Genomic DNA, 26,300 nt, shown 5'->3' with positions numbered 1-26,300 from the left:
TTTTGTGGTGCATTTGCAATAAGTGTTCCTTTATAGCAGATTTGATGGGAGGGCGGAGACAAAATGAAGGGCGGAGTTCAAGTGGGGAATTTCGGCTTCCAAAAATGGTAACCGGAAATCTGGTTATAAGTGCTACTTGGTGATTGGCTACAAGGGGTATTTGACTTGTTAAGGACTACTTTTGTACGCAGTAACTATGAATAATCATGCAAAGGTGAGTGTGTCTTTGTCGAGATTATTTTAACAATGATTTGTGTCATGATGGGACATTTGAGATTCCATATTTGTGCAAGAGTTAAGGTTTGTGTGTAATTAAGTATTTTTGTAATCCTAAAATGTTGCTTGCAAAGACATTGCAGGCTACCTTATAAATCCGGCAATTGTACCTGTCTGTATGCGCTACCGGTACCTGAGAGATGAAGTATGAGAAGACAAGGACGAGAGGGAAACACGTATAAATTATCCTCAACCATGATTGTCTAATTCGGGTTCCACACCCGTTTTTCATCACTTTTAAACCTTCCATTTTGTTAACTTGTTCAAGCTTTGGCAGAATTACGAAGCTTTTGGTTTTCGACACTCCAGTGACACCTGTAATCCCCTACCCCACACTTACACTCAAAGGCTGTTTCTACAGGTGGGCATTATACCTTTGCCACTTTCACTTAGTGCTTCATCATGACACAGCACGAAGGAAATGCGATACTAACTCCCAATTGGACACCGCTCGGGGAGACCCTGGGTGCTCACAACATGTTTGGTCGAGATCGACCAATGGCTGGAGGAGGTGTGAGTGAACAAACTTTACAGTCGAGGTGAGGTTCTCGCGGGTGCACACGCAAGTGCACTTACCTTTGAGCTATCTAACCTGGGTTTGATTCCTGACGCGGCTTGAAATGGTCGGATTCGTGCTTCGCAGGATGGACGTTAAGCCGGGTGTCCCACCTGCTAGCATTAGTCGGTGGACATTGAAGATGCCAAGGTGTCTTTTGACTCGGCGTAGGCCAGTTATCTCCGATACTCTGAACAAATTCCAAACTTCTGCCATGACCCAACCGACATCAGCGTCACAGCACACACTTTGCACACTGCTCCCTATAGGTATCGCTGCACACCTGCAAGCTTCCTATAGGTATCGGTGCACACCTGCAAGCTGAACAGAAAAAGGGAAAGCTAAAAGGCTTATTGTTGTGGTTGGTTTTAATTGGCAAACTACGAGAGGAAATTCACAATGTTTCACAACTTGATGAAGAGGTGGATATTTTAGCCAAGCACAGCAAGGATCAATATAAAATGACTCATCTAAATTTGATCCTCTTTGTTATGGGTTTATTTTTATGCCTCCCCGGATGACGTTGCAGGGTATATTATGTTTTTGTGTTTTCTGTGCGTCCGTCTGTCCGTGATAGGTTTTTGTTACTGCGCTAACTTATGACCCTGTGATGGGATTTTAATCAAACTTGGTACAAGTACATATTATGATGAAAAGATGAACTGATTAGATTTTGGGGTCAAGAAGTCAAAGGTCAGAGCTCCTATTTGGTAAAAATTCTGTTACTGTGCTAACTTATGAACCAGTGATGGGATTTTAATCAAACTTGGTACGAGTACATATTATGATGAAAAGATGAACTGATTAGATTTTGGGGTCAAGAAGTCAAAGGTCAGAGCTCCTATTTGGTAAAAATCCTGTTACTGCGCTAACTTATGAACCAGTGATGGGATTTTAATCAAACTTGGTACAAGTACATATTATGATGAAAAGGTGAACTGATTAGATTTTGGGGTCAAGAAGTCAAAGGTCAGAGCTCCTATTTGGTAAAAGTTCTGTTACTGCGCTAACTTATGAACCAGTGATGGGATTTTAATCAAACTTGGTACGAGTACATCTTATGATGAAAAGTTGACCTGATTAGATTTTGAGGTCAAGAGGTCAAAGGTCGTGTCAAGTAAAAAATACTTGAGAGCAGCTGAAGGGATTTAGATCAATATTGGTACAAGTATGTATAATGATGTAATAATGTGGGCGGAATCATATTGGTCAAAGATTGCTGTTGTCTTTCTTTATAGTATTGTTTCCTTCTCATTTTCCCTCTTCCTTTATTTTGAAATTTTTACTTATATTTCACCTCGATTGTTCTGGGTCCTAACGTCTGCTATTGTCACCCTTGGTTAATATGGGGAGACAATGGGCGGTAGGTGTTGCCCTTTTTATGCCTCCGCCGACAAAGTAGCTGGAGGCATTATGTTTTTGGGTTGTCTGTCCGTCCGTGCGTCTGTCCGTACGGGCTAAACCTCGTTTTTCTCAGCAACCACATGTCCAATTGGGACGAAACTTTCAGGGTAGGAGTGACACTCGTGCACAATGTTTTTATAATAATTGTGACGTCATTGGTCACGTGGTATGGTAGCCATCTTGGATTAAAAGCAAATAATCCAAAAATATTTCTCGGAAACCGCTGAATGGAAAAATTTGAAACTTCGCACATTGTCAAGTACTCCCAATGGAGAAAACAAAAGCATGATAATGATGACATCATAGGTGATGTGGTAAACCAGCCAAAAATGTTTTAATCGAATTCCTTATCCTAAAAATCTGAAATTGCATGCACATGATCTATGACCCATTTGTGTTGAAATATTAAATTAATAACATCATAGGTCACATGATTTGGCAGCCATATTGGATTGAAGGAAAATATTAAATAATTATATCTCTGAAACCACTCACCATATCGATGTGAAATTTTACAAATATCATCCAACGGCACTGTTGCATATAGTTTGAAAATGATGATGTCATATGTCACGTGGTTTGGCAGCCATCTTGGATAGAAAAACGAACCTTATCCGATCAACACTAAACCTCACAAACGTGATCCCCTTCCCATACATATGCAGAGTGATGGCATCTACCCGTTGTGGGACTATGCAGAGGCATATTGGCGACACAGTCGCATTGTTCTAGTCCTAGATAGCATTCAGTGTGCAGCGCGAGTTACCCATTGATGCTCAGTAATTGTGTGCATCACGGTCATGTTTAGACAGGTAGCCTATATCATCCTTCCCTAATTTAAGCTGTCAAGTTGGGGTTTGATTCCTGACCTAGCTCAATTTTTAGAAACTTCAGGGTGTTCATAAAATCTGTATATTATCTAATCCATACGACCGACCGCCTGAGGACTTCGATTCATAGTACATTTGGGCGTTCACGTGACTACATTGTGAAGCGAAAGTCATCACAAAGGTGTGGCAGTGCTTCGTCATGGGATACCTGGTATACTTAGAGAATTCTCGAGAAATTTCGCAAATTGCACTGCCCTCGGGTCTGGAGTCATTGCGGACTTGTCTCTTGTCTTGATACTCCTGGTCTGATAAATTCGTATGAAGTTCGAATTTGCTAATAAACTTGAAAACATTGGGTTTACTCTCGACGAAGTGCGAACACACCTTTACAATCCAGATCCTTAAAAAAAAAAAAATACACGAATTTATCGTCCTTTTCTATTTATATCATGGATCCTCCACCATTGAGCGATAACGAAACAAGGCAGTTGATTATTCATAATATCAGTGACCATGTCTGGGTTAAAAATTGAAAGGAAATACGAGAATTGTTCCTCAAATTTTTTGAGCAATTGCTTCTACAATCTACACCAGACATCATTTATTATTTCATTTCCCGCTCCAGCAGGGAAAATGGCCTTAAAATGCATGTTGTTGTTGTTGTTGTTGTTGTTGTTGTTGTTGTTGTTGTTGTATTGTAACTCACTCAACAATGTTTTGAACTGAAAGTGAAGTTATTTTCATCTACTGTACCTGTTAAGTTCAATAACTAACGGGAACGTGACTGCTTCTGACATATGAAATACAAATTGCAATTTATATTTTTCGTCTGGAGCTATGTGCACCCACATCTGAGTTGTCTCGTCTTGGTTTGAATGTCGACCAAGCTGTAAAATGCCATCCTGGCGCTTCGCAGGCTGGACGCTTCATCATTGTGACGTTAAACTGGGCGGCCCGCCTGCAGTATTAGTTGGTGGACGTTGAAGATCCTACGGTGTCCTTCACGAAGACTAGGTGAGCTATCGCCGGCATCCTGAACGAATTACAAATTCCTTCGGTCAGTATCCCGTGTTGGAGCGGCTCACCAAAGGTGGTGAGCAGCAAAAACAGCTTTAGGTGAGCCGCTCCTAGTCTCCCACAAACCGTTATGTTAGAAAGGAGTGTGTGTGTGTGTGTATGTGTGTGTGTGTGTGTGTGTGTGTGTGTGTGTGTGTGTGTGTGTGTGTGTGTGTGTGTGTGTGTGTCTGCGTGTAAGCTGTTTTTGCCTGCTATCCCCACACGTGAGTGGGCCTCAAGAGATGGAACAGAGATCTACCTGGTCTCAAAGTATCCACTTCCATTAGCGTATGTATGTGCGCACGTATGTGTGTGTGTGTGTGTGTGTGTGCACAAAATATGTGCAATGTTACGCACAGAACGCGTGCACCCAACACACCACCATACATCATGTACACACGACCAACGCACTGCAGACAACACAACGTGTGCACAACTCACAAAAACAATGTGTGAATACAACAAAGAGCACATGTCACGCAAAACGAAACATGCAAAAGCAAAACCAAAGCCAAATATGTGCAAACCGCAGCTGCGCATGTGCACGCGCAAACCACGACCCATGCTCATGTGCATCACCACCACCAGCCAGCCCCCAGCCCTCCCCTCCAGCCAGGCCCGCCAAACCTTAGCCCCCCCCTCCCTCCACTCGGGCCCACTAAATCTCAGGCCCCCTTCCCACTTGGGTCCGCTAAATCTCAGTCCCCCCACCCACTTGGATCCGCTAAATCTCAGGCCCCCTTCCAACTTGGGTCTGCTAAATCTCAGGCCCACCCTCCCACTTGGGTCAGCCAAATCTCAGGCCTCCCTTCCACTCGGGTCTGCCAGATCCCAGCCCCCCTCCCTGTGTGTGCCACTGGATTGGTCCACTGGCCACTGGATTGGTCCACTGGCCACTGGATCCCACATAGCTCGGCACCCCACCCTACCAAAGCCACCGTGTACTCCGAAGCCGCCGTACATGACACGAATCATCGATCTCACTTCGCTCCCCCACATCCCCAACGGACAGAGCCCTACAGAAGGAAGTCCATGAAAGCCCCCCCCCCCCTCCCCACCCGGCAGCACAGGGCCCACAAGGTTCGCCATGCACCAGACCCAGGCTGCCCAAATGCTCATAGAACAGCAGTGTGACACCGACCACCATCTTGTCCCATCAAAGCCGCTGCTCCCAGGCCAGTCCCCACCGTTCCCGAAACGGACCCACACAACACAGCTCGCTCCCCCTCCCCCACCATCCCCTTGCGAGTTCCACCCATTGGTTGGACAGTTTACCTGACTCCTCCCACAATTTCTATATTTTCCCATCAGAATTATCCTTTAGAACCCTTTAAAATTACCCATTAGCATTTACCCTTTAGAATACTTTCTCTCAAGCAGTGATTGTACTGTGTAGGTTACGCAGGTCCTTGCTATTTTTTCCGACTATTTTCTCTTAGAATCGTAAGTTGAACAGGCGACGGTGATCGGTTTCCATGAAGTCAGTGATAGCATGATATGGGAGCAGAAAGCAATGATGAGTGTAAAGATGGGAGAGCTTTAGAAGGGGGGGGGGGGGGTTGAGGCTTTGGGTCTGGGGAACAAATATGGGGCAAAGTTGAAAAACAAATATGGGGCAAAGTTGAGAAGGCGAGGCAGAGGCTTTTTTTGTTGAGTTGTCAGAAGTGTGTGTGTGTGTGTGTGTGTGTGTGTGTGTGTGTGTGTATGTGAGGATGATGACGCAATCACCCTGTTGGGTAATGTGCGAGTTGCACTTCAAACCAATATTGTCATGTTTACTGCATTGTACATTAAAGTACATTGTACATTGTACGCATTTGCATTAGTAATGAGTAATGACCTTGAAGAGGTTGCAATCTTCCGGTAGGTTTCTAAAACCAGACTCAAAAGTTTTTAATATCCCGATTTCCGTTACGCTGTCAAGTTCTTGGAGTAACACGGTGTACTCTAGTTTTGATTTGGTGCAGAGAACAACCTTCATGAATCATGATTAGGGTGGTCCAAAAATTTGAAGATTGGATTTTCATTTCTCCACAGGCCTGCCCCTATTCCTATTGAAGAAAGTAGTTTGTGGTGAAAATTTGAGCTTGATTGGACAATATTTAGAGGTTGCTCAAAATGTTGACAAATTTTAATGAATAATAAGATACAGAATTTTTAGCATCATACATCAATTCATAGATTAATGATCTATTTTCAATTACTCAAATTCTTTATTATTGTTGGCTTGCACTTGTCTTCAATGGTATGACCAAGAGATTGTGCAAAAGCACTGGCTACAAACATAGCACGCCGATCTGAGAGATTTACTCTGTCCAGAGTTGCCACTATTGCTGGAGTGATCACCTTGATGAGAACCTTTTTCGCCTGTTTGGCAGAAGATGGACTTTGGAGTTTGAATTCATTGTCCCCTGAATCGGAGCTTTCAATCTCAGACTCATCATCATCATCAACCACAGCCGATGTTGATGTAACAGATTGCATTGCTGTTCGAGTCTCAGCAGCATGTTTCTTCTTTCTTTTATCTTCATTCTCAAGCCTGATACGCTTTCTGTTCTCCTTCACTGCCAGAGTGTTGTCCACAGATCCCATACGTGAACTTGAGGGATCCTCACGCTGCGTGATAAGGAATGCTTTGTCTTCTTCATTCATCATTTTCTCAAGCGCATCATTTGGTGAGATATCGAAGAGGGATTGAAGATCATCTTTGAACATCTGCTCCTTCACTCTATAGTTTCGAATGTCTTGGTTCTATTTTTCTTTACCAGTTTGTAGGCATCATACAACTTCAAAAGTTGGCACTCTTAGGAATCTACTCTCTGCACTGGAATTCGTGCTTTCTCCCAGTATGCACACACAGCTTGTACACTAAGTTTGGCACTTTCACGAACTGTATGGTGTTCTTGTGTGTGATGGTACACCATTTTCTGCAATGTGTGTCCTTTGGTTGGTAGTCCCCCACATATTATTTCCTTTTCAGACTTGCCCAGCAACCAAACTGTGGAAGAGCTGCGAGTTTCTGCCATCTGAAAAAAACAGGATAAATTAAAAATGTTATTTTTGAGCAACCTCTAAATAAGTTCCAATTGACCTCATATTTGGTTCTTATGATCTTCATAAACATAGGAACAAGGGCAGCCTTGTGGAGCATGGATTTTTAATAGTATTAAATATTACATATATCTGTGGACCACCCTAATCATGGTGCATGCAATCATAGATAGAGAGAGGGAGGCACACTGCAAGTGATGGATTTACGTCTTTTTGCGGAACCAAAACCTTTTGGTAGCTGCTTCACAACTTTCACCGAGCTGTGAGTAGCTCATGCCAGAATCATATTACGTGAATCACAAAATTCTTCAAAGTATTGCCCAAATCACAACACTTATCACATCTATTCTTATCACATAGCAGACAAACTGAAACAAAGTAAACAAACTAGAAAGAGCCACGTGACCGATGACGTCATTATTATTTTTTCTCCACCAATTTATCCCTAGATGACGCTCAAGAAATTTCATCTTGATCGGATGAAGTTTTGTACTTGTCGAATTATGACGTCATAATGACGGATGACTCGTCTGCCAGTGGCAGCACTGCTTGGTGATGGACGTTAAAGATCACACGGTTTCTTCGCAAAGAGAGTTCGAGTTATCTGTGGCACCCCAAAACAAATAGCAAATTCCTACCCAAAATAACCTTCAGTCGAACGTCAAGCCTGGCCATCAAGTTCGTGAAATACTGGTACTTAGAACAAAAACCAGTCCCAGGCCGACGCGCCCAAGAAGGTCGGAATATTCGGGACCGTAAACCGAGTAGAAGTGCAATAAACCACCACCCGAAAGTGATTCGGCCTATCAAGATGTTCATGAGAACATAAACAAGCTATTTCATCACCTTTTTTGGACGCACGCCATTTTTACCTCCGCACTGAAGGTGGATGGAGGTTGTTTTCACCCCTGTCTGTTTGTGAACAAAATATCTCAATTTTTTTTGCAGAAATGTAGCGTATGTGACAAGGACGAAATGATTAGATCTTGGTTCGGATCCGGCGAGTAGAATTTTATTCGTGATTCTTCACCATTGGGAGATAGGGCCAAAAACGATACATAGCAGAATATCTCAAAAAGTTATGTATGGATTTGGACGAAACTTGATGGACCGGTTGGGTGTCAGATAAGGACGATTCGATTCCATTTTGGTAAAGATCTGAATATGGATTCGGATATGAGAATTATTTAATTATTTAAGTGATTCTTCACCATTGGGAGATCGGGCCAAAAACGACATATAGCAGGATATCTCAAAAAGTTATGGATGGATATGAACGAAACTTGGTGGACCGGTTGGGTGTCAGATAAGGACGATTCGATTCGATTTTGGTAAAGATCTGAATATGGATTCGGATATGAGAATTATTTAATTATTTAAGTGATTCTTCACTATTGTTGGGAGATCGGGCCAAAAACGATATATAGCAGGATATCTCAAAACGTTATGTATGGATTTGGACGAAACTTGATGGACCGGTTGGGTGTCAGATAAGGACGATTCGATTCGATTTTGGTAAAGATCTGAATATGGATTCGGATATGAGAATTATTTAATTATTTAAGTGATTCTTCACCATTGGGAGATCAGGCCAAAAACGATATATAGCAGGATATCTCAAAAAGTTATGTATGGATTTGGACGAAACTTGATGGACCGGTTGGGTGTCAGATAAGGACGATTCGATTAGATTTTGGTAAAGATCTGAATATGGATTCGGATATGAGAATTATTTAATTATTTAAGTGGTTCTTCACCATTGGGAGTTCGGGCCAAAAACGATATATAGCAGGATATCTCAAAATGTTATGGACGGATATGGACGAAACTTGGTGGACCAGTTGGGTGTCTGACAAGGACGATTCGATTCGATTTTGGTAAAGATCTGAATATGGATTCGGATATGAGAATTATTTAATTATTTAAGTGATTCTTCACCATTGGGAGATCGGGCCAAAAACGATACATAGCAGGATATCTCAAAAGGTTATCGATGTATATGGACGAAACGTGGTGGACCGGTTGGGTGTCAGATAAGGACGATTCGATTCGATTTTGGTGAAGATCTGAATATGGATTCGGATATGAGAATTATTTAATTATTTAAGTGATTCTTCACCATTGGGAGATCGGGCCAAAAACGACATATAGCAGGATATCTCAAAAAGTTATGGACGGATATGGACGAAACCTGGTGGACCAGTTGGGTGTCTGACAAGGACGATTCGATTCGATTTTGGTAAAGATCTGAATGTGGATTCAGATATGAGAATTATTTAATTATTTAAGTGATTCTTCACCATTGGGAGATCGGGCCAAAAACGATATATAGCAGGATATCTCAAAAATTATGGATGTATATGGACGAAACTTGGTGGACCGGTTGGGTGTCTGACAAGGACGATTCGATTTTGGTGAAGATCCTGACGATGGATTCGGATATGAGAATTATTTAATTATTTAAGTGATTCTTCACCATTGGGAGATCGGGCCAAAAACGATACATAGCGGGATATCTCAAAAAGTATTGAATGTATTTGGACGAAACCTGGTGGACCGGCTGGGTGTGTGACAAGGAAGAATCGAAGAATGTTTCTACATTATATTATAAATGATGTATTGTAATTTTCTGGTCTACTCTGGGATACAAAACGTAAACTTCACCAGGTGGAGGTATGCTCTCCACTGAGTGCCGTTTCTAGTTACATCTTACAAAATGAAATTCCTTCCATTTGCAAGTTGGTGCTCGTGGAGATTCGTGCACGAAGTCCCAAAGTTACTTGGGAGACTCCCGTGTGAGTGCGAATTTACCCTCCGGCGGATCGTGTAACTCTTAGAGAACGATCCCCATTAAGTCCTTGGCGACGCTGCTTTGGCATTCGGCAGGAATGTGTGCACGTGCAACAGATCACTTGCGCCATTGGCTTTCACAAGGGATCTCTGTTTGTGACGGGTCGTACCGTCTATTGCAAGTATTGAGTCACGATGCATTCTACCCCCCACTCCACCCACCTGCTCCACTCCATATATACTCCACCCAAAAATAACCAATGTGCGTCGAAGCCCTCCAGCATTCCCCAGGAATGCTAAGTGATTGTCGAGGAATTCCCAATGGTCTTCAGTAGCGATTTCCGGTGGTTGTCTTGTGACCTGAAAGTTCCATTGTGAATCAGTCTTGGTTCATTTAAGTTTATTGGTTCAGTGAGAGATTACGGATATTTATAAGACTATCTGGACGATATTTCAGGATGATTCACAAAATGTAACTCGTCTACTAACACCAACACATTAACATACTTTGTATTATGTTGGAAATTCCAACACTGTGATGTAATAGCATCGTCAGACGAGGTATTTACCCCTTTGAAATGATGTCATCACCAACCAAAAATTTCCTCCCACTTCGCATCTGTCCACAACTTCCTTCCGCTTCCCCGCCCCTTTCACTCCAAGCCCCGCCCTCACCAAACCTGGTTCTCTCATAGCTGTGTCCGGTTTGATCTTCATAAACTAGAACTAGATGATGCATTTCAATATTGCGACAATCGGGCCTTTGCAAGTTTAAATGATTAATGCATCGTTTAGCTAAAAAAAAAAAAACATTTTTATGGTGTTTGTCCGGTCCAGAAATAATACAGCACAGGCGTTCATCTTGGGTAAGCTGGAGCAACATTTATTCTTTAGTCTTTTTTCTTTTCTTTTTGTATACTCGATCGAGGCTCGTGTAAGAGCTAACATTAATCACAAACAAACAAACGGACACATAAAAAACAAATAATAAAGGGAGCGGGAGACAAGATGGGGAGAGAGGGAAGTGCACAATTACAACATTTGAGAGCAGGGACACCGGGAGATCTGTGGGAGGGAGAGGGCTTGGGGGGAGGAGGTGTGAGAAATGGGGGGGGGGCGCGGGGGGTGGGAGAAGTATAAAACACATGGACACTGCTCGGACTTCCAGGACAGAAGTTGAATTTCAAAAAAGTGGATCTGGGGTGAATTGACGGTGGTAGAAAAGATCAAGGTTTTGGATGGGGGAAGATAAGAGATGGTGCTGAACAGCTGCCTTAAAGACCTGGAGGGAGGAGTGGGATTGAAGAGAGTGAGGGAGTTTGTTCCAGAGGCGGGAGAAAAGAGGAATGAAGGAGTGAAGGTGAGCAGAGAGCCTAGATTTTGACAGTTTAACCATAAGAGGGTTGCAGGCAGATCTTGTGTGACCTGTACGAATATTTGGGGGACAGAGCACAGACAGAGCTGGGGGAGCAAGGCTGGAGAAGAGTCGGTAGAAGACAGAAAGACCACCAACCTGCCTGCGGTGAGTGAGTGAAAGGCCCTCAGAATCAGCTTCATCGCGGGAGATTCCAATGATTCTGAACGCTTTGGTTTCAACAGCGTGAAGCCGAGCTCGGTGTGAGGCAGGAGCTACAGCCCAGAGGGGAGAGCAGTATTCCATTGAGCTGCGGATGAAAGCCTTGTATGTGGTGAGGAGCTCAGGTGTGCCAAGGAAGGACTTCGCACGACGGAGGATGCCCAGTCGGCGACCGGCTTTGGAGGCCAGATTGGCAATGTGGTTTTCCCAAGAAAGATCATGGCAGATAGTGAGTTTATTTAATTACTTTTTTGGCAGCTTCATTCATTACTTGTTTTAAAGTTACAGATTCGGAAGAAATGGTGGTTGTGTCGGTATTATATTACCCAATTGATTAATAATTTAATTATTTTACCATTATTATTTATTTATTTTCATTATTAATCATTTATTTATTTTCTTTCTCATCTTGGCAATATCTCAGACACCTTTTGAGCTCGGAAGCTGATATTCAGACACGACAGTGACCAAGTGATGTGGCTATAAAGGATATTTTTGATTTATTGATTAATCAATCAATCGATTATTTATTGATTAGTCAATTAATCAATTATTTTTTTAATTGTTAGATTAATGACTTAATTTTTTAAAGGTACATATTCGGATGAAACGGTGGTGGTTCAGGTATTCTATGAGCCAATTGATTAATAATTTAATTATTTTACCATTATTATTTATTTATTTTCATTATTAATCACTTATTTATTTTCTTTCTCATCTGGGCAATATCTCAGACACCTTTTGAGCTAGGAAGCTGATATTCAGACATGACAGTGACCAAGTGATGTGGCTATAAAGGATATTTTTGATTTATTGATTAATCAATTAATCGATTAATTATTTAATTATTCAATTAATGACAATTTTCTTTAAGTTGCAGATTTGGATAAAACACTGGTGTTTATGTGTGCTATTAGCCAATTGATTAATAAATTAATTATTTTACGATTACTATTTATTTATTTTAATTACGAAATTAATCAATCGATTAATTAATTATTGTACACCGCTCCCTCCCAATACGTCTCTATGTGCTGCACAGCAGCATCACCAATGTTGCATGCTGGAGGTGATGTTATTTATTTTTTTATAACATGGGGGTGGTGTAATTTGAATATGTCTGTACGGTTTTTTTTTCTGCCAAAAAAATTTCGCCAATGCTATTTCTCGGAGACCGTTACATGCCGATGAACTTAAAATCATTGCATGGTTGTTCAGATTCATCTGAGATCATGTGTATGTCCTTCAATTACTTGATAGGGTGAAAGACTTGGTGGCCATTTGGGATTTAGGGGAAAAAAATGTAATTAAAAAAAAAAAAAAAACTTGAAATGTTGAAGATTCTCCTGAACCAATGAACCGAATGATACAAAACTTCACAGATATTTGATGGTCAGAGCAACTTGTTTGTGAAGGAGAAGTTGCTCCGTGAAAGGAACGTGCACCATTCAAATAGCCAGAGATCCACTTTTCCACCCAGTGTGTGTGTGTGTGTGTGTGTGTGTGTGTGTGTGTGTGTGTGTGTGTGTGTGTGTGTGTGTGTGTGTGTGTGTGTGTGTGTGTGTGTGTGTGTGTGTGTTTTCGTAAGTGAGTCCACACACAGACCAACTTTAATATTGTGTACCCAAGCCATGTTAAGTACAGTTCAACAATGTTGTCTAATTGAACCATACATTTTTTACTTCTAATTTAACCATACCTGTCCCATGTCCCTCCGACAAGGTCGGAGACGGGGACAATTTAAATGAGCTCCGTCAGACCGACCGATCAGCTGTCCATGTACTTTTGTGTACGTGACATTTCATAAACCCTTGAACATTTCGCTTTCATATGGCAGATATCACCTGGTGTTGGCCTAATGGTTAGGGCGGTGAGCTTGGGATCCTAAGGTCCTGAGTTCGAAGCCCGTTGAATTAACGCCAGGTGGGGTTGACTCAGCCTGTCATCCTTCCGAGGTCGCAAAATGAGTACCAGGTAACTGGTTATAGAGAGGCATTGCATCATCACAGGTTATAGAGGGGCAAAGATTATCAAAATTTAAGTAATTACTGCACTGACGTAACCACCTGCACACCTAGCACTTCCTAACAATGATGCCCACCTGCAGCCACTTGCTGTGAATACAAGAAAGGAAGGCCTGACCAGGTAAACCTGATTCAAGGTAAGAAGGGCATCTGGCTGTCACACGATGGAGTTAATGTAGTCAGAATCCTTTAGATGTCAAGCCTTTAGCCTTTAGAATTAACAGGTAACGCCTTTAGAATTAACAAACCTGATGAAAGATGGAAGTTTGTTCCTGGGATAATCTTTGAGATAAAAAGAATAGCAGCCTTTTCATCTTCCCAGCTTATCCTTCCAGCATTCAGTTGCAATATCTGGAAAAAGGAAAAATCGGTCGATTGATTACTCATCTGTTTGATGACATTCAATTTTGCATAAGATCGAACAAAGCCAAAACTCTTTGCCCCCTAACTTTTCTTCTTCTCCTTCCTTCGTATGCAGCACTTGGCTGCAGGTAGCAACATTTGATGAGGGCACAGCTCTGCTGCTGATGCAGTGCCCCCCTGTAGATGAGAGCAAGAATTTGGAATTTGTTGAGGATGCCGGCGACAGTTCGCCTACCCTTCGCGAAAGACACCATTAGATATTTAACATCCACCAACCTGACAGGTGGGACACCCAGTTCAATGTCCAACCTGAGAGCTGTCTAGTCTGTTTGAATCTCGACCAAGCGACAAAATGTTATCCTGGTGTTTTGCAGGCAAGGCGTGGCATCAATGTGCGTGCCATCCATCGGATTAATTTTTGGCCTGGTGTCTTGTCTATTAGCATTAGTTTGGTGGAAGTTAAAGCTCCCACAGTCACCCTATTATGTCACATACATTGCTATTATCCGCAGCATTATTGGTTAATTATTAGGAGATTTAACAACCACTTTTGTGCCTATGAAGGCTAAATTGCATCAATGAAGGTGAATATGGAAAAAAATTCAACCTATGTTCCCCATGGCTAGTAGATCGTATGTAGTAAGTTTTGCATCAATCTGTTAAGCGGTTCTACAGAATTTTACAATTTTTTTTTTACATTTTTAAATGGTAAAATTTTAAATGGTGAATATGAAAAAAAAATTCAAACTATATTCCCCATGGCTAGTAGATCGTATGTAGTAAGTTTTGCATCAATCTGTTAAGCGGTTCTACAGAATTTTCCAATTTTTTTTTTACATTTTTAAATGGTAAAATTTTAAATGGTGAATATGAAAAGAAAATTCAAACTATGTTCCCCATGGCTAGTAGATCGTATGTAGTAAGTTTTGCATCAATCTGTTAAGCGGTTCTACAGAATTTTACAATTTTTTTTTTACATTTTTAAATGGTAAAATTTTAAATGGTGAATATGAAAAAAAAATTCAAACTATGTTCCCCATGGCCAGTAGATCGTATGTAGTAAGTTTTGCATCAATCTGTTAAGCGGTTCTGCAGAATTTTACAATTTTCTTTTTTACATTTTTATTTTACAATTTTTTTTCAATCCAATATGGCTGCCTTAATATATTAATATAGTACCACGTGACTGATGACGTCTTAAATTAAATTCTTCACTCACATACATGTATGTTTCAGATTTTTTTGGGATAAGGATTTAGATTGAACCAATTATGGCTGGAAATGTGGAATACTTCCCCGATGCTGTCAACGTTGTCACCCCATACTGTATACTCCATGGGGAGTTGATGACATGTGCCAAGTTTAAATCATTTTCATTGAGCGGTTTCAGATATTTTTTTCCTTTAATCCGACATAGCTCCCACACCATGCGACCTATAACATCAGAGTTATCGAAAAATAGTCCCTCTGATGTTTAAAGTTTTGCATCGATCGGACAAGCGGTTGCAGAGAAAAACATTTTAAAAGCAAATATATATGGATGTGGACACACACACACACACAGACACACACACACACACAGACACACACACACACACAGACACACACAGACACACACACACACACACACACACACACACAGACACACACACACACACACACACACAGACACACACACACACACACACACACACACACACACACACACACGACCAGCTGAAAAAAGGAATTGCCCACTTTTCAACAAGTAAAAGATATCTAGATAAAAATAGAATAGACGAGATTACATCTAGGGCAATTGTGGCAACAAGTGGTAAGAGAGATTAGAGTGAAGATTGCTCAGTGCTCACTTGATAGTAAGGGCATTTTATGAGATATTTCACAAATCTGTTAACTAAATTGTTACCAAAAAAATTTCTTCACCAATATGTTTGTAAAGGTGTGTAATAACATGTGTTAAAATGTTGAAGTTCAACTCCCATGGGAAACCCAGAAAAAAAGCTGTTGAATTCGGGTACCGAAAAATTATTTTCGAGAATTTTTATTTTTTTTAATCGGCCCTTAAGTAACTTATGAGGGGTCAAATAAGGGTTTTTCATGATTCTGAGTTGATTGTTAACATTTATATTTTCACTTTTACATTTACACACAAAGTAGCTTTTATTTCACATACATATATAATACTCAAGAGTTATTTCTCATTCACAATGTCAGAAGTTTCAACAGTCATTGTCTATGTCTTCTTCAGACTCAACAACATCATGACTGCAGTTTCTGCATGTAATGCCATTACAGACTCCACAGGCCGAGATGCACGTGACCCCATTCTTCTTGCAGCTGCATCGCCGGTTGCTGCAATCTCCATGACAATTACAGCTCGTGAACTGCAATAGCTCCTCAGGAGCCGTGGGGTCCAGTGTTGGAACTGGCTCATACCCATGCACACCTATTGTCCATCCATAGTCACTGGGGTTCAGAGACATGCTCTGTAGAAGGATCCAGTCCCGGGTCTGCAGGTAGGCACGGAGTGAATGTTGTGCAGCTGCACCCTCTGTTGGAGGTAGAGTCTCTGGTTTGATCACTCCTGCCGCTGCCTTCCTTGAGAACATGTTGTACCGAATTTCACCCAATGTAGTATCTCGTCCATGGTAAATGTACTTGAAAATCGCAGTACCAGCCTGAATCACTGTTTCCTTGGTGGCTTCTGTGTCAAGGAAGATGTCGATGTACTCAGCCGCGTCCCCTTCGCAAAACCTAAAAAAAAGCACCAGGTCTATGTCAAGTAAAGTATAATGTAAAACAGAAATAAAATTATTATTATTTTTAACATTTATACTATGATGACAATGATTATAATTATTATTATTGTTAGTATTAGTATTATTTGCCGACGTAATAGTAGTATTATCATTACTAGGGCATGCCCGTACGTGGGTGCCCGTTCCTTGCCAAAAAAAAAAAAAAACGCTACCCGTACGCTCTACCCCGCCCGTACGCCCGTAAACAAAAAAAACAACGCTCTTCGCTTCCGCCCTTCGCTCTGGGAGAAATAATGCGCATAAGAAATCGAGAAATTATTATTTTCTCCGGAAGAAATCGAATTACGAACCGTAATGGCGCACGCGCTCGGCTCGGCTCGCAACAACGCGTTCTGTGATTGGCTGCCGGAAGTGAAGTCTTCACTGTCCGGAAGGTCGCAAATCGCAGTTACGATGAATCGCAAATTAGTTTTATTTAGTTTTAAAACATAGTTTAACGGCAACATAGTTTTCCAACGTGAAATAAATGAATACGCTCTCAAATGTGCCGTCCGAGGCAGAGTCTGTTCGCCACGTTCGGCACACGTGATAGCTCGCTGCTCGCTGATTGGTTGAATCGTTTTTTGGACATAGCTCGGTAACTACTTGTCCGATTAATATGAAACCTTGAAAAGGCACATCCTCGGGTCCCCAGCAATATACCTGGCAAGTTTAAAGTATATCGGACCCGTGGTTGTCGAGAAACAGCGGTCACAGACATACATACATACATACATACATACATACATACATACATACATACATACATACACACAGAGATTACTGGAATTATAGATAGATTACCTGGCAAATAGAGTTGTTTTCCCATGACCAGCGATTGCAGAAACCGTATCACACCCCATGAAGGCGTGACAGAAGAGCAGGTAGCTCTTCTGTGTTTCGGAGAGAGATTCTTTGATCTTCCGGACGTCATAAGAGCCGTTTGATGTGGTTAAGAAGAGTGGATGGTGGCTGTCTGAGCTATGGTGCACCAGCATTACCAGCACGTCTGCATCTTCTGCCCGCACCTGAAAATATAACAACATGTACAAAGCATAATGAACCGTTCAGACCTGTGTTGTGAAATACAAGGTGTCTTCGTATTTCTCTAGAAGTTTTATCTTTAGCCAATGCTTTGAATAAGAAAGGCTCTTCTCTGGTGACTGATCAAACTCCTGCAGCTTTTCATGGACTTGGTCCATGTTCATTACCCCATGCTCTAATTCTGAGTCTAACCATTTGCAGAATTCAATAAAAACTGCCTCTCGCTCCTCATCAATACTCCTCTGTCCTCTCTTCCTTTTTCCTTCCTCATCAGTCTTGGACAAACTGTCACCTCTCGCAAACATAAGTTTGCATCGCAAATGGTACAGTGTTTCTTCTGCTACCAAGTCGTTGATCCCTTCCAGGCGTCCAGTGACTTCAGTGCCCCAGTCATCCCCGCGACTCCGTGCTGTCTTCAGCAAGCTTGCCTTCAGTGTATCTGCAGTCAAATTATCTGGCACTCTGTATTTCTTTCTAGCTTGTGCTGGATTATTTTTGTAGAGCTGGGCTGGTTGGTTGCAAAGAATGCATACATCCTTATACAGGAGGTCAACTGACTGTGATCTTCTAGAACTGCAGCCAGTTGATGAACTGAACTCACAAGTAGTGCGTCTTCTCTTCAACTTTGACGACTCTTTCTCTGCCTTTGATGCTTGAGCTGACTTCTTGGTGGTTGCAACAAAGTTGTTGTACAGATCATTTTTACACTTCTGGTGGTACCTCAGTTTTCCTTCCTTTTGAGCCTCCTTCATACGTTCCACAACTAACATTTTCGACAGTTTCTGCTTGTTTCAATAAAGTTGAGTATCCCTTTGGAGTTGCCTGTATGAGCCTTTCAGCTGGTGTATCCGAGCGTGCACAGATGAAGCAATTGAGCACAGGTGGAGTAACGTCTTCATCCATATTGCTAGACTCCATGTCCTGCAAAGTAGAAAATGAGATATATTTAGAAATTATTTTTCCACAAAGGAGTGTCTGTGGTGAAATATAAATGTTAACAATCAACTCAGAATCATGAAAAACCCTTATTTGACCCCTCATAAGTTACTTAAGGGCCGATTAAAAAAAATAAAAATTCTCGAAAATAATTTTTCGGTACCCGAGTTCAACAGCTTTTTTTCTGGGTTTCCCACGGGAGTTCACCTTCAACATTTTAACACGTGTTATTACACACCTTTACAAACATATTGGTGAAGAAATTTTTTGGTAACAATTTAGTTAACAGATTTTCATATGTTTCCCTTACTATGAAGGTGAAGATGGAGATGCGCAGGGATTTTACCGAGATGGCACGAGAGGACATTTTGGCTGTGTGATGAGACGGGGGCATAGAGCCGGTCCAAAAGCGGGCAAGAAAGAGTGTGACGAAAGGAGAGAATGAGGGTGTCACACAAAATAGGGGCAAGATCGGATCAGAGACAAGTACCAGGTGACTCGGGCACAGGCGAAGGGCAAAAGATTATAAAAGCTCGGTCTTCCTAATTTTCGCCCAAATTTTCACCTCTGCCGATTCCCTCAAATATAAGTTCTCCTGGTCGTTTTTGTCGAGTTTTGACTTTATTTTGCTGTCTTTGTGTTTACTAAGTGCTTATAGTTCGGTTTTGTTTTAAAATGTATGCCAATTTATGAGTATTTGTCAGACTTTTCGTACCAGGTTATTTGAGGCCTAAACCTTTCCCTCATTGTGTCTGCAAACATATTTTATTTGTATTTTCTCTGTACTAACTTCAGTTCCTTTATTTTCACCACAGTCCCCTTACCCCTCCTTCAATTCCTCCCAATGGACGAAATACGAGGGGTATTGTGGGGAAAAAGTCTAAAAAGGAAATAAAGTAAAAACAAAAAATAAAATAAAAATAAATAAATGAAAAATAAATAAATGAAAAATAAATAAATAAAAAAAATTAATAAAAATAAATAAATGAATAAAAACAAATGAATAAAAATAAATAAATAAAAATTAATAATAAATAAAAATAATAAATAAATTAATATACAAATAAATAATAATAATAAAATTAATATTATTAATAATAACATTAATATATAAAATTTTAATATTAATTAATATTTAATATGAATAAATAAAATAATAATAAAGTAAAAAGTAAATAAAGTCGTTGCCCATGTTTCATGTCTTAAATAGAAATAAAAATAAAAATTCCTTCTCACCACATACCGCCCGCGACCACATGTTCTCTTCCCTCCCCTCTTCCTCCATCTTGCCAATGTGATATCATCTTTCCATCACCACTCCGTTCATGAAGGTATTCACCATACTCCTTCGATATCTCTTTCAAACTTAATCTTTTTACTCCACCCTGCTTTCACCGAAATGAAAATAAAAAGGAGACCCTCCCTGCCCTCATTTCAGTGAACACACACAGACAGTCTTCACGGTTTTGTTTTAAAATGTTTAAACTTGCTTCTCCCGTGTTGCACACTCTTCTATTACAATTCACTCTTCTTCTTCCTCTTCAAAAGGCTATCTTCAAATCGTTCTTTCAATCATGCCGATTCAAAAAATTAAATATTTTACATCCCTTCCTTTCTCCAGGCTCTAAACTCACCTTTATTCCGCCCTCCGATTACGTTTTCAAACGTATACCTGACTGGAAAATCTCAAGAAACCCAGTTTGTTATTGAATGCTCGAATTTCATTAATATTTTTCAGAGATCGGATAAGTCTGGACTGTAGAATGGGGAATGTAAGCCACCATTAGAAGACTTTCTCGTTACCTCCACCACCGGTGTTGCAGGTTCTTTTCACCCTTGTCTGTCCGTTTATTTGTTACTTGCGAAAATCAAAGAAAATCGGAAATCGAAGAAGATCAAGACAATAATTAAGAAAATCGAAGATTCGCAAGTATATTTATTGGTTGATTGGTTCTGTTACTCTTGTTTGTCAATCACCTACAGTCATCGATTATAAATGGATGAGATTGTGTGTGTGTGTGTGTGTGTGTGTGTGTGTGTGTGTGTGTGTGTGTGTGTGTGTGTGTGTGTGTGTGTGTGTGTGTGTGTGTGTGTGTGTGTCTGGCATACTTTTCTTGTCTATTAATTACGTGCTACTGAAATGCACCTTTTAACCCTTTAGACTGCTGAGACCCCTTTGACCTTGGAAGACCCTCTAACACTTGAGACCCAAAAGTCCTTAATGACTCAAAAGTCCCTAAGGACCAAAAAGTCCTTGATGACCCAAAAGTCCCCAAGGACCCAACAAGTTCCTGATTACCCAAAAGTCCCCGAGGACCAAAAACTCCTAAGGACGCAAAAGACCCAAGAGTCCCTGAGGACCGAAAAGATCCAGATGACTGAAAAGTCCTTAATGACCTAAATATCCCTGAGGACCCAAAAGACCCAGATAACCCAAAAGTCCTTAATGACCCAAAAGTCCCCAAGGATCCAAAAGACCCAGATGACCCAAAAGTCCTTAATGACCCAAAAATCCCCGAGGACCCAAAAGTCCTTGATGACCCACAAGTCCCTGAGGACCCAAAAGACCCAGAGGACCCAAAAGATCCACCTGAGTACGGCAGGCAGGTGGTGGGGGACCCATCTGACTCTTGGCAGGCAACGTCAACAACTTGGGTTAAATTTCTAAGATCGTCAATTTTCATCCTTTGACTTCAAAATTTTAGAGGACTTGCATATCAGGTCACTGAATGCAACCACTAATTATTTTTGAGGTCTAATGGTCAAAAGGTCAACATAGGCCCAATTTCTGAAATCGTCAATTTTCATCTGATTGACTTGAAAATTTAACTGCAATTTCATAGTGCCTCACTGAATGTAGAAATCAACTATCTTTAGGTCAAAAGGTCAAAGGACAACTCGAGGTCAAACTTCTAAAATCAACAATTTTAATCTGAAAAATCATCAGTTTTAATCCGATTGACTTGGAAATTAAACAGCAATTGCATAGTCCTTCACTAAATTGGGGAAAGCAACTATTTTTGAGGTCAAAGGGTCAAAGGTCAACCCAAAGTCAAACTTCTAAAATCATCAATTTTCATCTGAGAAATATTGAGCAATAGTTGACGGCATGTCTTGTTTCGATACAATTGAGTTCTAAAACTTTTTAAACACCCCTCGCATGTATGTACAAGCTATGTATGTGCATAGATTTGTTTTTACATAATTCTAAAATAAATAAATAAATAAATATTTTCTTTTCTTCTACAAACCTTGATTTAAATACTTTTTCTTCACCAAAGATTGCACAATTATCTTTATGACTATAACTGTAATCCATTAATATACGGACCAGGTGGTAATGCACAGTCTTGTAGATTCACAGTTTCTCTTAGCGGGGAATTGTGGCAAGAATAAGCAGCAGGTAATCCTGTGCGTATTGGATCTGCTGGAATGGGTGACGTGGTTTTGTTGCACACTGGGGAAATGTTTGTCTGAACGTGGAAAACATTTCCTCGTTTTGCGTTTCCGGTGTGGCTTCTGTGGTACATAACGAAATACTGCAATCACTCGTGTATAAGCCGCATTTTGTTTCCAAAATATCTCAGCGTATTATGCACGAGAACTCTATGTTTTATTTTTTTTGGAAACAAAGTCGAGGCTCGTGGAAGAGCTGGAACAAAGAATGGATCAGGACGCAACAGGAACAACAGGAACAAAAGAGAGAGAAGGAGGAAACATCAACAGCGGAGCGTAGGGACAAAATAGACAAAGACTTGTACCCCCACTAATTCACCCCAGATCCACCTTGTTTGAAATTCCAACTTCTTTCCTGGAAGTCTTGGCAGTGTCCATATGTTTTATACCTCTCCCACCCCCCCCCACCCCCTTCCCATGCCTCCCCCCAAAGCCCTCTCCCTCCCACAGTTCTCTCGATGTCTCCATGTCTCTCGGTCCCTGCTCTCAAATGTTGTGTTTGTGTCCTTCCCCCTCTCTCCCCATCTTGTCTACCGCTCCCGATGTTATTTGTTTTGTGTGTCTGTTTGTCTTTCTGTGTGATTAATGTTCGCTCTTTCACGAGCCTCGATCTTGTATACAAAAAAAAGAAAAGAAAAAGAAAAAAAGACGGATAGACAAGGAATATGAGAACGAGGGTTAGGGGGGATATGCAGGGGGTGCACAAGATGGATACAGGAGCAAACTCTCAGAAACTGGAAACTTGGGAAGGTGGGCTAGGGAGGATTTAATGAGGGTAGAAAAGATCATGCTTTTGGATGGGGGATGATCTGAGATGGTGGTGAACAGCTGTCTTGAAGACATGGAGGGAAGAATGTGGAAGTTGGTTCCACATGTGCGGAAAAAGAGGCCCCAAGTGGTGAGCAGTGATTCTGGATTCTGGAAGTTTCACCAGATAAGGGTGTTGCTGGTGGACCGTGTACAATGAAACTGGAAACCCTTTTCCTCGACATTGTTTGCACCGACACAAGACAAACCTTGCGTTGTTCGGTGCGCCATCTTAAAAATGCAGTGCATTGTGGGATATCTTGTACAACATCGAACGTATATATATATATATATAAATTTGTTCTGAATAATTATTTCAATCGAAGAATTCAAATTGTTCGGTTTTAATACATTCGTTTGCTTTTAACATCTTTTATCTAAACCTTTAAAGATATACACCTGCCATAGCATCACAATAAGCCGGCCGTCCCGTCTGCTAGCATTAGTTGGTGGGCGTTAAAGACCCACGGTGTCCTTCATGAAGAGTCGGCGAGCTATCTCCGGCACCATGAACAAATTACAAATTCCTGCCCGAACTAAAGCTAGGAAGGCAATGGCAAACCACCCAGCATATGCCTTGCTCAGGAGGCTGCTCTGATGGCACTGACGCTCTATGAAGAGTATGGTACATGAAGGAGAGAGAGAGGGAGATTGATTCGCTAAATACTTGAGAATCACGAACGAACTCTCACTGTGCTAATCTGATAGATGTCATATATCACTTGTTTTTTGTTTTGTTGGTATACTTGGTTGACGCTCAGATGAGAGCTAACACTTAGAACATACAATAAAGGGAGCGGGAGACAAGAGGGGGAGAGAGAGGGAAGCACAACAACATTAGAGAACAGGGACATCGGGAGATCTGTGGAAGGGAGAGGGCTGGGGCGGGGTACACGGGATAAACAAGATGGAGACTACTAGGACTTCCAGGAAAAAAGTCGGTATTTCAGAAAAGTGGATCCGGGGTGAATTAACGGGGGTAGAAAAGATCAAGGTTTTGCATGGGGGAAGATAAGAGATGGTGGTGAACAGCTGTTTTAAAGACCTGGAGGGAGGAGTGGGATTGAAGAGAGTGAGGGAGATTGTTCCAGAGGCAGGAGAAAAGAGGAATGAAAGAGTGAAGGTGAGTAGAGAGTCTTGATTTTGGCAGTTTCACCAGAAGAGGGTGGCTGGCAGATCTTGTGCGACCTGTAGGAATATTTGGGGGACAGAGCCCAGAGAGAGCTGGGGGAGCAAGGCCGGAGAGGAGTCGGTAGAAGACAGAAAGACCACCAACCTGCCTGCGGTGAGTGAGTGAAAGGCCCTCGGAGTTATCTTCATCGCGGGAGATTCCAATGATTCTGAAAGCTTTGGTTTCAACATTGTGAAGCCGAGCTAGGTGTGAGGCAGGAGCACAAGCCCAGACGAGAGAGCAGTATTCCATTGAGCTGCGGATGAAAGCCTTGTATGTGGTGAGGAACCCAGGTGTGCCAAGGAAGGACCGCACGATGGAGGATGCCCAGTCGGCGACTGGCATTGGAGGCCAGCTCGGAAATGTGCTTTTATGAGGGAAGATCATGGCAGATAGTGAGACCCAAAAGCTTGAGTGACAGAACTTATTGGAGTGGATTGTTGAGAAGGTAGATGGGAGGATTGTCCAGTCGGTCTTTTCGGAGAGACATAGTGAGAGTGTGAGATTTGTCAGGATTGAAAGACATGTTCCACTTATTTGACCAGTCTGATTTTGTCCAGGTCTGCAAAGAGTGAGGATGCTGCAGACTGCCGTTCTGAGGGATGAGGTATGGAGCGGCAGAGAGTGGAGTCTTCAGCAAAGAGAAAGAGAGGATTTTCCAGAGAGTCAGAGAGATCATTGATGAAGACCAGAAAAAAATCAAAGGGCCCAGAACACTGCCTTGGGGAACTCCAGCCTAAAGGGGAGATGAGAGAAATCCATTCAGGACCACACGTTGACTACGACCAGAGAGGAAGTACGCAAGCCATGCGTGGAGATTTCCATGGATACCAAAGGAGGAGAGTTTGGTGAGCAGAGCGAGGTGCCAGACCGTATCGAAGGCACGTGATATGTCAAGGGAGACACCTCTGATTTCTTGTTTGACATTGAGGACCTCCATCCATTGTTGAGACAGCTGAAGCAGCATGTCCAGAGTAGAATGACCTGGTCTGAAACCAAATTGATGATCAGAGATCAAGCCATTGGAGAAGATGAAAGATTTGATATCTGAAGCAATGATGGATTCCATGACTTTGCTGATAATTGGGAGCAGGCTGATTGGTCTGTAGTTGCAAGGATCTGTTTTTGCGCCTTTTTTGTGTAAATCGGTAATGTTGGCTGATTTCCAAGCTGATAGCAGGTGACCTTGAGCAAAAGAGAGGGTGAAGAGAACAAAGAGAGGGTGTGAAAGAGCGGCAGAGCAGGTTTTTGGGGCCCGTCGGCTGATGCCGTCTGGTCCAGTTGCAGAATCGGAGTCGAGGATTGACAAATTGGTCCAGTCTGGTCGAGTTGCAGAATCGGAGCTTCACGACACTCAAGCTTCCTGATCCTACTGAGCTTCACGACACTCAAGCTTCCTCACCCTACTGAGTTTCACTGCACTGAAAGCTTCCTGACCTTACTGAGCTTCACTACACTCAAGCTTCCTGATCCTACTGAGCTTCACTACACTCAAGCTTCCTGACCCTACTGAGTTTCACTGCACTGAAAGCTTCCTGACCCTACTGAGCTTCACTACACTCAAGCTTCCTGACCCTACTGAGTTTCACTGCACTGAAAGCTTCCTGACCCGACTGAGCTTCACTACACTCAAGCTTCCTGACCCTACTGAGTTTCACTGCACTGAAAGCTTCCTGACCCTACTGAGCTTCGCTACACTCAAGCTTCCTGACCCTACTGAGCTTCACCACACTGAAAGCTTCCTGACCCTACTGAGCTCACCACACCCACTGAAACCATATTTATCCTTTTCCTACAATTCCTCTATTTGTTCTTATTCGCCTGTCTATTTAGATCCCATTGTTCTGCCTTTGTCCGTGGTGTTGATCCGTGGTGTTGGGCTAGTGGCTAGGGTGCAGGCTTAGGATCCTAGGATCCTGGGTTCGAATCTCGGTCGATCGCCGAATTAACGCCAGGGGGGTTGACTCAGCCTGTCATCCTTCCGAGGTCGGCTAATTTGAGGACCAGTTCACTGGTAATTCCCTGTTTGTCGTTGAAGGCGGCAAAAAGGGTTGGCGTCAGGAAGGGCATCCGGCCGTAAAACATTGCTTCAAAAAAGGGGACAAAAAACAACAACTACCACGGTCCCCGAAAAGGCCAACCCCCGCGAATGGCCTCTAAAC

The 26,300-nt window shown here is 41.9% G+C and overlaps 1 protein-coding gene and 1 long non-coding RNA gene across 2 annotated transcripts; one reads left to right on the top strand and one right to left on the bottom strand.

Annotated features, from left to right (window-relative positions):
• The first annotated feature begins 516 nt into the window (after nucleotides 1-516).
• LOC144888734 (uncharacterized) lies at nucleotides 517-16,226 on the top strand. The gene is made up of 3 exons (XR_013621293.1): nucleotides 517-815; nucleotides 3,983-4,080; nucleotides 16,175-16,226. It is a non-coding gene; the product is annotated as an uncharacterized LOC144888734 (long non-coding RNA).
• Nucleotides 15,699-18,787, bottom strand: LOC144888733 (uncharacterized). The gene is made up of 2 exons (XM_078767885.1): nucleotides 17,529-18,787; nucleotides 15,699-16,680 (listed from the first exon to the last, which is right to left on the bottom strand). Exons 1-2 carry the CDS (start codon nucleotides 17,768-17,770, stop codon nucleotides 16,146-16,148), a joined length of 777 nt encoding a protein of 258 aa, XP_078624011.1. The 5' UTR covers nucleotides 17,771-18,787; the 3' UTR covers nucleotides 15,699-16,145.
• Nucleotides 18,788-26,300: the final 7,513 nt, after the last annotated feature.

The sequence above is a fragment of the Myxine glutinosa genome, chromosome 13, assembly GCF_964187855.1.
Source record: "Myxine glutinosa chromosome 13, kmMyxGlut1.1, whole genome shotgun sequence".
Classification (NCBI taxonomy): domain Eukaryota; kingdom Metazoa; phylum Chordata; class Myxini; order Myxiniformes; family Myxinidae; genus Myxine; species Myxine glutinosa.
The sequence above is the reverse complement of the archived record's forward strand: the minus strand, read 5'-3'. Positions and strand labels throughout refer to the sequence as shown.

Coding starts and splice junctions, on each gene's coding strand:
- LOC144888733 (XM_078767885.1), bottom strand. CDS start 17,770: ATGTTGTTATATTTTCAGGTGCGGGCAGAAGATGCAGACGTGCTGGTA. Junction 16,681..17,528: donor AAAACAACTCTATTTGCCAG/GTAATCTATCTA, acceptor GCTTTTTTTTAG/GTTTTGCGAAGGGGACGCGG.